This window comes from Rhinopithecus roxellana, chromosome 6 (assembly GCF_007565055.1).
Source record: "Rhinopithecus roxellana isolate Shanxi Qingling chromosome 6, ASM756505v1, whole genome shotgun sequence".
Lineage (NCBI taxonomy): Eukaryota > Metazoa > Chordata > Mammalia > Primates > Cercopithecidae > Rhinopithecus > Rhinopithecus roxellana.
In genome coordinates this window covers 29,799,616-29,817,202 of record NC_044554.1, presented here as the reverse complement: position 1 = coordinate 29,817,202, position 17,587 = coordinate 29,799,616, and the positions used below count along the sequence as shown (strand labels likewise).

The 17,587-nt window shown below is 49.4% G+C and overlaps 1 protein-coding gene across 2 annotated transcripts in view; it reads left to right on the top strand.

The window, feature by feature from the left end:
- The window catches only part of LOC104667004 (protein ZNF783), a 28,422-nt gene extending 11,742 nt beyond the window's left edge, over positions 1-16,680 (top strand). For both annotated transcript variants that reach the window (XM_030933239.1, XM_010369170.2), the window contains exons 5-6: positions 10,752-10,880; positions 13,215-16,680. In XM_030933239.1, coding sequence (XP_030789099.1) covers positions 10,752-10,880; positions 13,215-14,053 — 968 coding nt within the window. In that variant the 3' untranslated portion in view covers positions 14,054-16,680. The remainder of the gene's footprint in view (positions 1-10,751; positions 10,881-13,214) is intronic.
- Positions 16,681-17,587: the final 907 nt, after the last annotated feature.

The following is a 17,587-nucleotide window of genomic DNA, read 5'->3' as shown; positions in this document are numbered from 1 at the left end:
CAGCCACATTTTTTTTTTTTTTTGAGACAGGGTCTCACTCAGTTGCCCTAGGTGTGACAGGAGTGCAGTGGCATAATCAGAGCTCACTGCAACCCAGTCTCCTGGGTTCAAGCCATTCTCCCACCTCATCCTCCCAAGTAGCTGGGACTAGAGGCATGTGTCACCACACCCAGCTAATTTTTGTATTTCTTGTACAGATGGAGTTTTGCCTTGTTGCCCAGGCTGGTCTTGAACTCCTGGACTCAAGCAATCTTCCTGCCACAGCCTCCCAAAGCACTGAGATTACAGGCATGAGCCACCATGCCCAACCTGTATGCCATCTTTTGAGGAATGCCTATTCAGATCTTTTGCCCATTTTTAATCAGATTGTTTTTTAATTGGGTATTTGGATTTTTTCCTATAGATTTGTTTGAGCCCCTTAGATATTCTGGTTATGAATCCCTTGTCAGATGGATAATTTGCGAATATTTTTTCCCATTCTGTGGGGTGTCTTTTCACTTTGTTGATTGATTCCTTTGCTGTGCAGAAGGTTTTTAACTTGATGTGATCCCATTTGTTCATCTTTTGCTTTGGTTGTCTGTGCTTTAGGGTATTACTCAAATCTTTGCCCAGACCAATATCCTGGAGAGTTTCCCCAATGTTTTCTTGTAGTAGTTTGATAGTTTGAGGTCTTATATTTAAGTTTTTAATCTATTTTGATTTGATATTTTTATATGATGAGAGATAGGAGTTTAGTTTTATTTTTCTGCATATGGATATTCAGTTTTCCTGGCACAATTTATGGAAATGACTGTCCTTATTCCAATATATGTTCTTTTTTTTTTCTTTTTTGTGACGGAGTCTCACTCTGTCACCCAGACTGGAGTGCGGTGGCACAATCTTGGCTCACTGCAACCTCCGCCTCGTGGGTTCAAGCAGTTCTCCTGTCCCAGCCTTCTGAGTAGCTGGGACTATAGGCGCCTGCCACCACTGCTGGCTAATTTTTGTATTTTTAGTAGAGATGGGGTTTCACCATATTGGTCAGGCTGGTTTTGAACTCCTGACCTCAGGTGATCCGCCAGCCTTGGCCTCCCAAAGTGTTGGGATTACAGGCGTGAGCCACCACGCCTGGCCTAATATATGTTCTTGACACCTTTATCAAAAATGAGTTTGCTGTAGATGTGTGGGTTTCTTTCTGGGTTCCCTATTCTGTTCTTTTGGTCTGTTTGTCTGTTTTTATGCCATTACCATGCTATTTTGGTTACTCTAGATCTGTAGTTTAATTTGAAGTCAGGTAATAGATTCCTCCAGTAAAAATGAGTTTGCTGTAGATGTATAGGTTTATTTTTGGGTTCCCTATTCTGTTCTTTTGGTCTGTTTGTCTGTTTTTATGCCATTACCATGCTGTTTTGGTTACTATAGATCTGTAGTTTAATTTGAAGTCAGGTAATAGATTCCTCCAGTTTTGTTCTTTTTGCTTAAGATGGCTTTGGCTATTTCAGGTTTTTCATGGTTCTGTATATACTTTAGGATTATTTTTTCTATTTCTGTGAAGAATGTCCTTGATATTTTGATAGGAATTGCATTGAGTCTGTAGATTGCTTTGTGTAGTGTGGGCATTATAACTAATTCTGAGCATGGAATATCTTTCCATTGTTTGGTGTCCTCTTCAATTTCTTGCATTAATTTTCATAATTTTCGTTCTAGCCATCTTTTACTTCTTTCGTTAAGTTTTTTCCTAGGTATTTTATGTATAGCTATTGTAAATGGGATTATTTTCTTGATTTCTTTTTCAGATTGTTCACTGTTGGCATATAAAAAGGCTACTGATTTTGTATGTTGATTCCGTATGCTGCAACTTTGCTGAATTTATCAGTTCTAATAGGTTTTTTTTGGTGGAGTCTTTGGGTTTTTCTAAATATAAGATCATCTGCAAACAAGGATAATTTAACTTCTTCCTTTCCAATGTGGATGCTCTTTATTTCTTTCTCTTGTCTGCTCTAGCTAGGACTTCCAGGATTATGTTGAATAACAGTGGTGAAAGTTCATCCTTATCTTGTTCATCCTTATCTTGTTCCCGATCTTAGAGGAAAGGCTTTCAGTTTTTCCCCTGTTCAGTATCAGGGGAAACTGGCTGTGCATCTGTTGTATATGGCTTTTATGGTGTTGAAGTATAGTCCTTCTGTACCCATTTTTTGGATTTTTTAAAATCATGAAAGTATGTTGAATTTTATCAAATGCTTTTATAGCATCAGTTGAAATCCTGTGGTTTTTGTCCTTCGTTCTGTTGATAAGATGTATCACATTCATTGATTTGCAGAGGTTGAATGATTCTTCCACCCTGCCTGGGATAAATCCCACTTGGTCATGATGAAAGATCTTTTTAATGTGTTGTTGAATTTGGTGTGCTAGTATTTTGTTAAAGATTTTTGCTTCAGTGTTCATCAGGATATTGGCCTGTAGCTTTCTTTTTTAGATATGTCTTTGTTTGGTTTTGGTGTCAGGGTAATACTGGCCTCATAGAATGAGTTTGGAGGTATTCCCTCCTCCTTTATTTTTCAGAATAGTTTGAATAGCATTAGTATGAATTCCTCTTTAAATGTTTGGTAAAATTCAGCAGTGAAACCGTTACGTCCCTGGCTTTTCTTTGCTGCGAGACTTTTTATTGCAACTTTGATCTCATTACTTGTTACTGGTCTGTTGAGGTTTTGTATTTCTTCATGGTTGAATCTTGGTAGATTGTATATGTCTAGAAATTTATCCATTTCTTCTAGGTTTTTCAATTTATTGGCATGTAGTTGTTCATAATAGTCTCATGATCCTTTGATTTTCTGCAGTATTAGTTGTAATATCTCTTTTTTATCTCTTATTTGGGTCCTCTTTATCTTAGTCTGGCTAAAGATTTGTCCATTTTATCTTTTCAGAAAACCACCTTTTCATTTCATTGATCTTTTGTATTGTTTTTTGTTTCAATTTTATTTATTTATGTTCTGATCTTTATTGTTTTTACACTAATTTGGAGTTTGGTTTGCTCTTACTTTTCTGGTTTTCTAGCATGTATGATTGCGTTTTTTGAAGTTTTTTTACTTTTTTAATAGAGGCACTTATTGCTGTAAACTTATATGTTAGTATTGCTTTGCTGTATCTCACAAGTACCATAGGTTAATTTGATATGTCGTGTTTCTATTTTCATTTCCTTTTTTTTTTTGAGACGGAGTCTCGCTCTGTCGCCCAGGCTGGAGTGTAGTGGCCGGATCTCAGCTCACTGCAAGCTCCGCCTCCCGGGTTTACGCCATTCTCCTGCCTCAGCCTCCTGAGTAGCTGGGACTACAGGCGCCCGCCACCTCGCCCGGCTAGTTTTTTGTATTTTTTAGTAGAGACGGGGTTTCACCGTGTTAGCCAGGATGGTCTTGATCTCCTGACCTCGTGATCCGCCTGTCTCGGCCTCCCAAAGTGCTGGGATTACAGGCTTGAGCCACCGCACCCGGCCTCTATTTTTATTTCTTTCAAAAAATTTCTTTCTTCCTCTTTTTTTTTTTTTTTTTTTGCTTTCAGACAGGGTCTTGCTCTGTTGCCCAGGGTGAGTGCAGGGTGTGATCACAGCTTACTTCAGCCTGGGCCTCCTAGGCTCAAGCAGTCCTCCTACCTTAGCCTCCCAAATAACTGGGACTAAAGGTGTGTGCCACCATACCTGGCTAATTTTTGATTTTTTGTAGAGATGGGTTCTTGCTGTGTTGCCTAGGGTAATCTCAAACTCCTGGATGCAAATGGTTTCCCCACCTTGCCCTCCCAAAGTGCTGGGATTATAGCTGGCCTCAAAAAATTTCTTAATATCCTCCTTAATTTCTTTGTTGACCCATTGGCCATTCAGGAACATATTATTTAATTTCCATGTGTTTATATAGTTTCCAAAGTTCCGCTTGTTATTGATTTCTCGCTTTATTCCATTGTAGGCAGGGAAGATACCTGGTATGATTTCAGTTTTTTGAATTTTTAAGAACTTGTTTTGTGGCCTAACATATGGTCTGTCCATGAGAATGATCCATGTGCTGAGAAGAAAAAAGTGTATTCTGCAGCTGTTGGATGAAATGTTCTGTGAATATCTTTAGTCTATAGTGCAGATTAAGTCCAGTGTTTCTCTGTTGGTTTTCTTTCTGAATGATCTGTCCAGTGCTGAAAGTGCGGTGTCAGAGATGCCAGTTATTACTGTATTGGGGTCTATTTCTCTCTTTAGCTCTAACAGTATTTGCTTTATCTAGGCGCTCCAGAGTTGGGTGCATATATATTTATTATGCTATTAATATATCCTCTTGCTAAATTTACCCCTTTAGCATTATATAATGAACTTCTTTGTCTCTTTTTATAGTTTTGTCTGAAAATCTATTTGGTCTGCTCTAAGTCTAGTTACTCCTACTCTTTTTTGGTTTCCATTTGCATACAGTAGTTTTTCTGTCCCATAGTGCACGTGTCTTTAGGCATTTCTTTGGGCAACAAGAGCGAGACTTTGTCTCAAAAAAAAATTGGTTCATCTTTAGACTTTTACTCAAGATGTGAGTAGCTTACACAGTACAATTACAGTATTATCATACTCTGTGTTTGTGTACTTGCTGTTACCAGTGGGTTTTGTACCTTCCGATTTTTTTTTTTATTCCTTATTAATGTCCTTTTCTTTTTGATTGAAGTACTCCCTTTAGCATTTCTTGTAGGACAGAACTGGTGTTGATGAAATCTCTCAGCTTTTGTTTGTCTGAGAAAATCTTTATTTTTCCTTTATGTTTGAAGGATATTTTTGCTGGATATATTATTCTAGGATAAAAGCTTTTTGCCTTCAGCACTTTTTCTTTTTTTTTTTTTTAAGAGGGAGTCTCGCTGGGTGCAGTGACCGGATCTCAGCTCACTGCAAGCTCCGCCTCCCGGGTTTATGCCATTCTCCTGCCTCAGCCTCCCGAGTAGCTGGGACTACAGGCGCCCGCCACCTCGCCTGGCTAGTTTTTTGTATTTTTTAGTAGAGATGGGGTTTCACCGTGTTGGCCAGGATGGTCTCAATCTCCTGACCTCGTGATCTGCCCATCTCGGCCTCCCAAAGTGCTGGGACTACAGGCTTGAGCCACCGTGCAGGGCGCCTTCAGCACTTTTATTTTTAGTTTTTTGGAGACAGAGTCCCTCTGGTGCCCAGACTGGAGTGAAGTGGCACAATCTTGGCTCACTGAACCTCTGCCTCCCAGGTTCAAGTGATTCTTGTGCCTCAGCCTTCGAAGTAGCTGTGATTACTGGCATGGCCACCACATCTGCCTAATTTTTTGTATTTTTAGTAGAGACGGGGTTTTACCATATTGGCCAAGCTGGTCTCAAACTCCTGAGCTCTGGCAGTCCGCCCATCTCAGCCTTCCAAAGTGCTAGAATTACAGGCATGTGCCACTTGCCTGCCCTTCAGGACTTTAAATATGTTGTGCCACTCTCTTGAAAACTTGTCGGGTTTCCACTGCAAAGTCTGCTGCCAGACGTATTGGAGCTCTATTGTATGTCATTTGTGTCTTTTCTTTTGCTGCTTTTAGGATCCTTTTTTAATATCCTTGACCTCTGGGAGTCTGATTACTAAATGCCTTGAGGTAGTCTTATTTTGGTTAACTCTGCTTGGTGTTTGCTAACCTTCTTGTACTTGAATATTGGTATATCTTTAGGTTTGGAAAATACTCCGTTACCATGTTTGAGTAAACTTTGTGTTTTTTGTTTTTTTGGATACAGAGTTTTGCTCTGTTGCCCAGGCTGGAGTGTAGTGGCGTGATCTTGGCTCACTGCAAACTCCGCTTCCCGGGCTCAAGTGATTCCCGCCTCAGTCTCCCTAGTAACTGGGATTACAGGTGCTTGCCACCGCACCCGGCTAATTTTTGTACTTTTAGTAGAGATGAAGTTTCGCCATGTTGGCCAGGCCAGTCTCAAACTCCTGGCCTCAAGTTGATCCATCTGCCTCGGCCTCCCAAAGTGCTGGGATTATAGGCATGAGCCACCATGCCTGTCCGTGGCTAGGGCTGTTCTAAATGCTCCCTCTGTGGGTGGGTGCCAGCTAGGTTCTGCCTGGTGTTGCTTTCTGCTGTGACAGGGCAGCACTGAGTTCCGATGCAAAGTCCTACAATCACTGCACTCTCCTTCCCCCAAGCGCACACATTCTCTCTCTGGAGCTGCATGGCTGCTGCGGGGGTATGGAGGAGGGTTGGTATCAGCAATTCAAGACTATCTTTCCCACCCTCTTCAGTGCTTCTTTCCTTCTTATGATGTTACAGCTAGGTACCGTGACTGCTCATCTGGGTTTGGTTTTTTTTTAAGGTGCTTTCTTGTGTGAATAGTAGTGACTTTGGTGTTTCTGTGGGGAGATAATCGCTGGACAGTTGTGTTCGACCATCTTGTTCCCCCCTCCCTTTTTTTTTTTTTTGAGGCAAGATGTTACTCTGTCATCCAGTCTGGAGTGCAGTCATATAATCACGGCTCACTGCAGCCTTGAACTCTTAGGCTCAAGTGTCTTCCCACCTCAGCCTCCTGAGTAACTAGGACTACAGGCATGTGCCACTATGCCTGGCAGGTTTTAAAATTTTTGTAGAGACAGGGTCTTGCTGTGTTGCCCAGGCTGATCTCAAACTCCTGACCTCCAACAATCCTCCTGCCTTGGCCTTCCAAAGGGGCAGGATTACAGGCATGAGCCACTGCACCTGGCCCTATTTTTTATATGTTTAAGGGCCATTTAAATTTATTATTCTGTGAATTATTTATGTTTCTTGCTCTAGGAATCTTTTAAAAAATGCATATTTCCTAGGCCTACCCCGAACCTACTGATGAGACTCCCAGGGGTGCTCCCCAGGGGATGCTGCTATACTAACCTAGTATAGGATTTGGGTTTGGGAGCCCCCATTGTAGTGTTCTGAGCCAGGAGTCCCTAAAGAGTGAGGGGTGTGTGTGTGTGTGTGTGTGTGTGTGTGTGTGTGTGTGTGACTGAGTCTCACTCTGTTGCCTAGGCTGGAGTGTAGTGGCACAATCTCAGCTCACTGCAACCTCCACCTCACAGGTTCAAGCGATTCTACTGTCTCAGTCTCCTGAGTAGCTGGGATTACAGGCATGCACCACCATGCCTGGTTAATTTTTGTATTTTTAGTAGAGATGGGGTTTCATCATGTTGGCCAGGCTGGTCTTGAACTCCTGACCCCAGGTGACCCTCCTGCCTTGGCCTCCCAAAGTGCTGGGATTACAGGCGTGAGCCACTGTCCCCAGCTTCCCCCCCCCCGCCCTTTTTTTAATCACTCTGTATTCAAAATATATCAGCTCTTTTACTTACAGAGAAAATATGAAAGTAAACATTTGTTCTCTTAGCCTCCATAAGGAAACCTGTATTCAGAATATGTCCACTTTAAAAAGAAATAAAAGATTTGTAGATTATCAAGCTGAAACCTGGGAACTTTGGCATGTATTGTTACTGTGAGTCCAGTTTTTTTTTTTTTTTTCCTGGAGTTGGAGTTTCTTTCTTATTGCCCAGGTTAGAGTGCAATGGCTCGATCTTGGCTCACTGCAACCTCCACCTCCTGGGTTCAAGTGATTCTTCTGCCTCAGCCTCCCAAGTAGCTGGGATTATAGGTGCACGCCACCACGCCTGGCTAATTTTGTTTTGTATTTTTAGTAGAGACGGGGTTTTGCCATGTTGGTCAGGCTGGTCTTGAACTCCTGACCTCAAGTGATCCACCCACCTCAGCCTTCCAAAGTACTGGGATTACAGGCATGAGCCACCGTGCCCGGCCTGTTTCTGGGATTCCAGTTCTTTCATCCCTCTGTAGCTGATACCTGCCTACTCGGGGCACTGGTTGCCACCACCACGGTCTACTCTTTTATTTTTTAAATTCCCATTTTACAGATAAACTTTAAAATTATTCATTTATTTATTTTTTATCCTGAGTGGCATACTCTTGTGTGTCGTCACTTGTAACAGGTGAGCTCATGGCATTTTCTGGGAGACGGTGCTGCTGTCTCTTCTGCCGTTCTTTCTTTCTTTCTTGGTTTTTTTTTTTTTTGAGACAGAGTCTCACTTTGTCACCCAGGCTGAAGTGCAGTGGCACAATCTCAGCTCACTGCAAGCTCCATCTCCCAGGTTCATGCCATTCTCCTGCCTCAGCTTCCTGAGTAGCTGAGACTACAGGCGCCCACCACAACGCTGCCCGGCCAATTTTTTGTATTTTTAGTAGAGACTGGGTTTGACTGTGTTAGCCAGGATGGTCTCGATCTCCTGACCTCGTGATCCATCAGCCTCGGCCTCTCAAAGTGCTGGGATTGCAGGCTGTGAGCCACTGCGCCTGGCCCTGTCCTGCCATTCAAAATCATCTCCAATGAGGTTGCCTTCTTGACCTGTGCTTCCCTTTATTCATCTGGGGGCACTGGAGGCCAAGGGGCTGCGTGGGTCTTCACCTGATGGAACTGATGGAAGTGGCATTTTTGGAGAGGCCTGTGACTGCCCCAACTAGGAGCACTGCTGGCTTGTAGGCTGCTCGATCCTGGGGGTGCTGCTCCTTTGCCAGTGCCGTCCCTCAAATCCAACTGCAGCAGAATCTGGCTCTTCTTTCAAATATTTAAAAATTATTCTTAAATTTTTTTTTTTTTTTTTGGCACGGTCTTGCTCTGTCGCTCAGTCTGGAGTGGTGCAATCATAGCTTACTGCAGACTCAACTTCCTGGGCTCAAATGATCCTCCCACCTCAGCCCCCTGAGTAGCTGGAACTACAGGCACATGCTACCACACCCAGCTAATTTTTGTATTTTTTTGTAGAGGCAGGTTTCACCATGTTGCCTATACTGGTCTCAAACTCCTGAGCTCAAGTAATTCTTCCACCTTGGCCTCCCAGAGTGTTGGGATTACAGGCATGAGCCACTGTGCCCGGCCTTATTTTCAATTATTAGTGGCTCATGAACAGTCAGGATTCATATTTGCACTTAGACCGTTCTGTTTCTCATTCTTTTTTGAGGCTTCATCTTGCTCAGTCACCACCTTGTGATGCTTGGGGCTGTTCAGTAGGATGGATGATGTGTTTCTCTTTGTTGTAGAAAGGATCCAAAGATCAAACTTCAGAGGAGGATCCACTGAAATTTTCAGGATCTGCTGATGAAGCAACCGTCTTTAGGCTTGTCATGAAAGTAACATTTTTAGGGGCAGTAAAACCTGTTGGTTTATAACTCTCCCGTACATAAAGGGTAATTGGTAGTAGTGTTAGCAGGCATAGACCCCACTGGATTATTATTTTTCATCAGTATTTCACCCTTTGATAACCTTCTGGCTGGTTTTACCTCTTCTCTTAGAAGAGAACTTCAGTTGAGGTAGAGTGGACAGGACCCCACTTGCGTTACTATTTATTTATTTATTTGAGACTGGGTCTGGCCGCATAGCCCAGGTTGGAATGCCAGTGGCACAGTCATGGCTCACTGCAGCCTCATACTCGTGGACTCAAGCCATCCTCCTGCCTCAGCCTCCCAACTAGCAGGGACTACAGTCATGTGCCACCACACTTTTGGTTCTTTTATCTCTTGACAAGGCATTGTTCTCTGGAGTTTTAAGTTTAGGAAGATCCAACGTGGTAAATTCAAACTCAGGTTTGGAGGTAGAGCCACTTTTCCCATGATTCTGGGTTTCTTGTCTGTTCCCTTCTGATCTGATGCCCATCCAATTTCAAATTCCTCTTAGCATCAAGTGGACAAACGATGTGAGCCATTTGCTGATTTCATCTCTGATGGTAGCATTCTGTCAGCTCTCTTACTGTCAGCCTTTTGCTCATCATAGTTTTTTTCTCATCATCTTTTTTTGCTTAAAAAATCAGAGCTTCAGCTGGGTGCAGTAGCTCACTCTTGTAATCCCAGCACTTTGGGAGGCCGAGAGGATGCATCACGAGGTCAGGAGTTCAAGACCAGCCTGGCCAAGATGGTGGAACCCCCGTCTCTACTAATAAAATACAAAAATTAGCCGGGCATGGTGGCGGGCGCCTGTAGTCCCTGCTACTCGGGAGGCTGAGGCAGAGAATTGCTTGAACCCGGGAGGCGGAGCTTGCAGTGAGCCGAGATCACGCCACTGCACTCCAGCCTGGGCAGCAGAGTGAGACTCCGCCTCAAAAAAGAAAAAAAAAAATCAGAGTTTCATTTCTTGTGTGAGAGGACACGTGCTCATTTCGGGGCTTTACCGTTTGAAAGTCTTGCTGACAGCTGGGTTGGTTACGATCACTCTGGGAGGCGGGCACTGATTAAACGTGAATGGACTCGGTTCTAAGAGGTAGGTGTAGGGATGGAGTTATTTTGAAAGAAAACTTCTGAGGGGGAAACCTTGATGCTCCTAATGCCATGTCTTCAGTTGTGTTTCTGCCCTGCCTTGGGTCCCTTATGTCGTAAGAGCAGCTTGGAGGAGGAGGAGGAGGCCCGAGCGTGGGAGGTGGTGGCCACCCCACTGGCTGCTGGGACAGGCATGGTGTTTCTCTTTCCTGCCTTAAAATGCCAGAGTCTGTCATGACCTGCCTGGTGATCATTACCATGAATTCCTGTCTGCTGAATTCCTGTGCTGCAGTTTCCTTCTCTGGGACATGAGGCTTTAGACTGGAATCTAGCTGCCAGGTATTCGGTGGGGTCCACCTCACTGTCATGCCCTGTGCTGCAGCTGAGGCCCCAGGATCCCAGTGACTCTGCCTTTCCCCAGAGGGTCCCTGGTCGTCTGGGCAGGAGACCTCTGTGTTGTGCTCAGTGTCACTGATTTGCATTCTCCAGGCCTCCCTCCATATCCAGAGCACCTCACCAGCCCACTCAGCCCTGCCCAGGAGGAGCTGAAAGAAGGGCAGGCCCCCAGGCAGCAGCAGGACTCAGAGGTGAGAGTGGCCCCAGTCGGGCCAGGAGCAGGTGAGTGAGAACAGCGAGGCGGCAGGATGAACAGTGTCCCGAGGCAGCACGCGGTTACCAGGCGACGGTGCTGAGGAAAAGCACTGGAAGTGTGGGGCTGGGAGAGATGGCTGGGAGACTAGTTGGGCTGGGTTGGAAAGGCTTTCTGGGAAAGGGGCCCCTGAGACAGGCCTGAAAGAAGGTAGGTTTTGGCATTTTCAGCATGAGAAAACAGTCTGTATAGACGGGTGGGTTCCTCCACGTGTTGGGGGCCTGGGCACACGGGTCCAGCAGAGTGAGGGGAGGGGGTAGATGGGTGTGTTGTGCCTCCCTAGGGTTCTTGTGAGGGTCCCATCCACAGGGCAGTGTGTATCCTGTGCCTAGTGCGGCGCCAGCGTGGTGTTTCTCAGTAAACGCCCTCTTTCTGAAGACCTGCTGGGAACTCTGGCTTTAGCCATCCTTCCAGACTTCTTTATCTGCTTTTATTTAAAGGCAGTCCCTGCCTGTCCTTTCACAAAAATATGTATCAGGCCATTTAGCAGAACACTTGGCAAACAGTCCAGAGCTCTGTTCTCTGTTGAGTATTCCTCTGCGGGGCTGGCTCCTCTGCCTGGTTCTGCCGCTGGCCCGACTTTCAGTCTCTGGTTGCTTTCTCTGTGGTGATTTCTGGGTATCTTCCCCACTGGATCTTCCTCCATTCCCTGGGTTTCTCTTTCCAGCCAGTGTGTAAGTCTGGGCTCTGCTCATGGAGTTGGGGAGATGGGACCCTCTTAGGCAGGAAGGCAGTGTTCCTGCCCCATTGCAGACCTGGAACGGTGTCCTGGAGCCTCCCAACCCTCTGTTCTTTTGAGGCTCATCAGGGTGACAGATGCTGAGGGACAGGTCATTAGCACTGGCCTGCAGGGGTGTTGGGGACGTGGCCTTCGTAGCTCTTGTCTCACCTCTGAAGCCCTCCAGAGAGAAGCCCTAAGCCTCCTCTCCCTGGCAGGGACTTGCGTATGTCCAGGGCTGCTGGGGAGATGGCTATGCACGCTGCAAGCCGTGGGTGTCCTGCAGCTGGTGTTGGGAGAGGCCATTGCCGAGTCTTTCTCACACGGCCCCCAGCCAGCACCAGCATTTTATCCTTGATTAAGTCGAAAGGAGAGTCTAGATGGGGAGTCTCCAAACTCCTCCACCAGGGACATCCTGCCAGGCATGGGGCCAGGGGAAGAAGGGCGGAGGCACCTGTGGCTGCAGCAGAGCCCCACAGGAGCGTGGGGGCCTTTTGGGAGTGGGGTGGGGTTGGGGTTGGGTGGTGGGACGTGGTGAGGGGCTTCCTCCTGAGGGTTCCCTCCCTCCCTCTCCAGCTGCTATCTCCCTGGGGACTGTGGGGACCCAGATCAGTCTGGGGTCCTTCCTGGTCTTTCCCCATTGTGGTCTGGTCTGGCCTGGCTGGAAAGGCACTGCATGAAAACCCAGGCATCAGATCCCAGGCATGTGGTCTGATGATGATGGAAAAGCTATTCATGTGGTCTTGGCGTGGCCAGGCTCCCAGCCCCCATGTCAACAGTCTGTGTCCCTCTGCCCAGAGACTCTGCTTCCCTGAGAGGGTGTGGTGCCAGGACCCTTCCTCCCTCACATTAGGGACCCCTGAGAGCTGGGTGCTGAGACCTGGGGTCTCAGGTCTCCAGCACATTGCTGTGACCACCTACCACTGCCTTGGTTGTCCTTGTCACTGCTGTCCAGCAGCTCCTTGGCTCCACCCAACCTGGAAGTTGAGTGAGACTCACACAGACCCAGGCAAGAATCTCAGGTCCTAGCGCCTCCTGTCACCAGTGAGTGTAGTGGCAGGCAGGTTATGGACGCTCTGTGCGGATTTGTCATGTGGATGAGCAGCTGAGCATGGGTGCAGCACTCACCACCCCTAGTCCGCAGAGGCCTCTTAGGGTGGTCTGGGGGCAGCGAGGGCCGCTGGGGCTCATTGTCTTTCACAGATGGTAACTGGTGTCAGTAGAACTCTTGGGGGTGGGGTCCTGCCACCCTCTCTGCTGTGCCCAGGGTCTCTGCTTCTGTGTCCCCCGCCAGCTGACCCCTGACCTCCGGCCTCCCTGGCTCCTGGCCTTGCAGCTTGATCTCCCCTCCCCTGACATCCTTAGCTTGGCCTCCAGGAATGAGGCTGATGACAACAATGAGGACTGAGTGGCCGTGCGAGGCAGTGCCTGTGTGGCGGGGCTCAGTGAGCAGGACCCCTGCAATGTGCTGTGAGCACTGTGGGGAGAGAGGGCGGCTGAAGCTGGAAGCCAAGACTGGGCCGAGTGACCTGGGGGACAGGGTGGTGAGATCCACTTGGAAACCAACGTAGACTCCTTTTGCCAGGTGGTGGTGTGGCCATCAAGACAGAGGCACAGTCTGAAGACGAGATGACGCCTGAGCGGCTCTTTCTGGGGGTGTCCCGAGGCCAGACCGAATGCAGAATCCCCCCAGGGCCCAGGAACAGGCCTGGGGGCCCCAGCAGTCATCAGGCCCAGGGCGTGCCCAGGGTGCGGGCAGGGGAGCCACGGCCACTGGGGGTCGGCGGGGAGACGCCCCGAGTCCTCTCCCGCCGGCGGCAGCGGGCATTCACCTGCCCCGACTGCGGGCAGAGCTTCCGCCTGAAGATCAACCTGACGATTCATCAGCGGACCCACGTGGAGGAGGGGCGGCGGGAGGCCACCGGCCGCTCGCCCACCACCTGCGGGGACAGCCAGACCACGCTGGAGCCGGGGGAGGTGGTGGTGCCTGGCCCTGTCATCCGCTGGCTCCCTGAGGAGCCTGAGGGCCGCCGCTCTGTGGCGGGGGGCCGTGCATTGGTGGGGCGGCGGCCTGCGGCCAGCAAGATGTACCACTGCAGCGAGTGCCTGCGCTTCTTCCAGCAGCGCAAGAGCCTGCTGCTGCACCAGCGCCTGCACACCGGCAATGGCCAGGGCTGGCCCGCCTGCCCCTACTGCGGCAAGGCCTTCCGCAGGCCCTCGGACCTCTTCCGGCACCAGCGCATCCACACTGGTGAGCGGCCTTACCAGTGCCCCCAGTGTGGCCGGACCTTCAACCGGAACCACCACCTGGCTGTGCACATGCAGACCCACGCCCGAGGCCAGGCTGGCCCACACTTGCCTGCCGCCCCTGCCCGCCACGGGAGCCCCCCGCCACCCTGGCCCAGCCGCACGGAAGAGGGCTGACCAGGCAGTAGGCCACAGGGGACTCCTGACAGGGCCTCTCCCTTGTGCCTGACACGGGTTCCTCCTCTTCCTGGGATGGAGAGAGGTTTGTTGTTTTTACCCATTCAAATGGGAAGCCCACCGCCCTTCTGGTGGCAGTGTGTGTGACCGGGTGCCTTCTGTTTCCTGTTTGTACTCTTTGCTGCCTTTTCTGCATTCCTGACTTATAAAAGATTCCTTAAGGCTTAAGGGATGCCTTATTTTTGATGGGGCCTCTGGTAGGTACCACAGCCAAGAGGACCAGAGATCATGGCCTTCCAGTATGGGGGTGATAGAGACATCGGGGACCTGGGATTTTTGTTCTGTGCAGAGGTCTCCTGCCTGCTGTCACCATAAGACGGGGAGTGGATGGTTGGCCTGAAGAAAGGGTCCTGGAAAGTTTTCTACTTTGCTATTTTGAAACTTTTTTTCCCTTGTTATAGAGACTCAAGTGCTTTTGTAAATGTGTGTGTGTAGTTGCTAATGGAACTTCGCCTTTTGCAAAGTGGAAAGAGCCGGCTTTTCCATGTGGGGCTCGCAGAACTGGAAGGGGAACTACCTCCACCAGCCTGTGGGTCTTTTTTTTTTTTTTTTTAAGATGGAGTTTCGCTCTTGTTGCCCAGGCTGGAGTGCAATGGTGCAATCTCCAGAGGTTGCTCACTGCAACCTCTGCCTCTCGGGTTCAAGTGATTCTCCTGTTTCAGCTTTTTGAGTAGCTGGGATTACAGAGGTGTGCCACCACTCCTGGCTAATTTTTGTATTTTTAGTAGAGACAGGGTTTCATCATGTTATCCAGACTGGTCTTGAACTCCTGACCTCAGGTGACCCGCCTGCCTCGGCCTCCTGAAGTGCTGGGATTACAGGCGTGAGCCACCACTTCTGGCCCAGCTGGTGGGTTTTGACGGGGATGTCTTGGCTGCTGTCTTGGAAGCACAGTGTCTCCCTAGGTGTGTGTTTCTTGGCCCAGAGTGACTCCCAGTATTCCTAGTCCTTACCTCACAGGATAGGCACATCCATTATTTACTTTTGTCTGTCAGCTGGGAGGGGAAACTGAAGCCTGGAGTCGGAGACACTTCTCCCCAAGAGCTCAGTGTTCGTGGGTGTGTAAGATCCAGTGACTGGACCCCAGAAAGCACCCTGAGGGGCAGTGCGGAGAGAGCCTAGGAAGCCCCTCCCCTAGAGGAGGCCCTTGGTCTGGCTGAGGGCCATGTCTACCCTGGGCCTCCAGGCCTGCTGTTCACATTAAAGGGGAGGCAGTCTCTCAGGAGTTATCCCTTGAGCACTTTGGGCTCTGGGGCAGAGTTGGGCTAGGAGATCTGGGGGAATCCTTCAGTCACGGCTAGTCTCATGTTCCTCTTCTGTCAAAGGGGGTCATGGCCCCAGTGTGTCCTACCTCAGAGTTGTCAGGATCAAATTAAGAGGCACTGGGACAAATATGAAGCCTAGCTTTGTGCTTCCTTTCAAATTCAGGGCCTCCTTTCTACTCATTCCAGCCTTTTTTTCCCTGTCAGAATCCCTCAGGAAGGACCTTTATCTTCTAGAGTGAGTCGTGGCAGTTCCCCTGGGTTCAGTGAAAGACTCGCCCACGGGGCTTTGTTCCCCAGGAGTCCTTTGTATTTCGGTGAACAAATTCCTACCAAAACATGAGATTCAGACTGTAGAAGTTCAGGCAATAATACCAGGCCTCACGGAGAAGCCTGGAGGTCAGCTGGCTTCTGATATCCCATCACACCACTGCGGTGCTGCCTGTAGAGCAGCCTTGGTGTGGGTGACTCTGAAGCTGGAGTGATGGGACCCCGGCGAACCTTGTTTTTTACCACCTTGTCTGGCACTGAGAAGTGGCCGCCCTTCAGGGCTGCTTCTGGGGGCTTTGGTTCCTGGATGTGCCATTTCCTTGCCCTTCTGACCCTCACACTACTTCCAAAGTCTTGAGCAGAGTTGGGGGCCAGTGGTAGCATGCTGTCATCTCTGGGAGGAGGGTGAATATACAAGTCAGTGACAGTTCGGCCAGGCTCCCTTGGGTTTGGGAAGAGGCACCGCCCTTCTGTGCTGTGGATCCTGCATGTTTGCTTTGGGGTCCCCCAACCCTTGCCAGGAGCTTCACAAATCAGAGACAGGCTGTCAGCAAGAGCTCAGACAGGATGTGTGCAAGTGCAGGGGCGCGAGTTTAACCCTCAGCTGCAGGAGCTAGTCTCAGGTGTTCTGGGGATGCCTCAGGCTAAGAATTTTGCCGAGTTTCTGGGCTTATTTTTCTAATGCCAAATGCCCCTGCGTAAGTATCAGAAGGTGCTGATTCTCCTTTTTTCTTATTTTCATAGCAACGTGCGCAACTTTGCGGTAGGTCTTGTGAGTTTGCCTAGCACTCGGACGTGTTTAAGTAACGCTCTTTACATTGAAACGAGTCAACCGAAGCTTTGTGGTGCAGGAACTGAGGGTGCCCCAGACTCGGTGGGAGCCCTGGTTGGGCTCCAAACTCCCCCAGCAGGGTCCTCGTCTTCCTCATTTGTGAAGTAAACGGGTGGGCTACGACGTTAATAAGCCCAAGAAAACTGTGAAGGTGGTAGTCCCTTGCCCTAATTGGTGCTCAATAAACTTGTTGACATGAACGAGTGCGTGCGCGTGATCTGGTTTCTGCTCTCTGGGAGGTGAGTGACCGTGCGGGGCAGTGGCAGCTGGCGACACATGCGGGTTGTTGGGCACCAGCCTGGGGCGGGCGCTCACACCTGTGGGCGGGCGCGCACACCTTCCGGGCACGGACAAAACTTCCGAGCACGCTGTGACGGCGGGGCCTCCCGGGCTGGCCAATGAAAAGCCGGCACTGGGTCGCAGGCGCCAGCCAAGCGGGGGCGGAGCCTCCAGCACTGGCCAACGGGGATCTGGCTTCGGGATGAGGGGCGGGGCCCATCCGGTCGCAATTCGCTGGGCCTGGGGCACAGCTGCCTCCCGGGCACGTTCTCCGTGTGTACCGTGTCCCGGTGGCCCCGCGAGCTCGGTCCGTGCGGGGAAAGCAGGGCTGACGCCGTCTGCGGAGAGAACTGTGCAGCCAGGCTTGTGTGGGGCCATGCGCAATGGCAGCAGCGACTCCCTGCCCAGGCAGGCCAGCACAGGGCCATGGCCGAGGCGGCTGCGCCTCCGGTAGAGGCGACTCTCATGGAGGCGTGGGGACGTGGAGCCGAGTCCTGAATTCGCCAGGAGGATGTCCCAACCCCACCATCCCCTGCCACCTCCTGGAACTGGGGAGGGCGCAGCCTGGGTGGCAGGAGGAGGACAAGGACTCCTAAGGCCACACGATAAACTCCCTTCTCGCTCTTCATTTCCTTGCCTGTGGCGAATGGCCCTAAACACAAGATTTGGAGGTCCCTCCTGCCCTGATATCCACTGGACCCAGCTCTGAGAGCACGGTGGACTGTGGACATCTTCATTCCAGACTCTCCAAGGTTCCACTTTCAGGACCCGCCTTTTGGCACTTGCCCCCACTCCGCCCCACCCCTCAGTTGACCATCTCAAAGATCCACC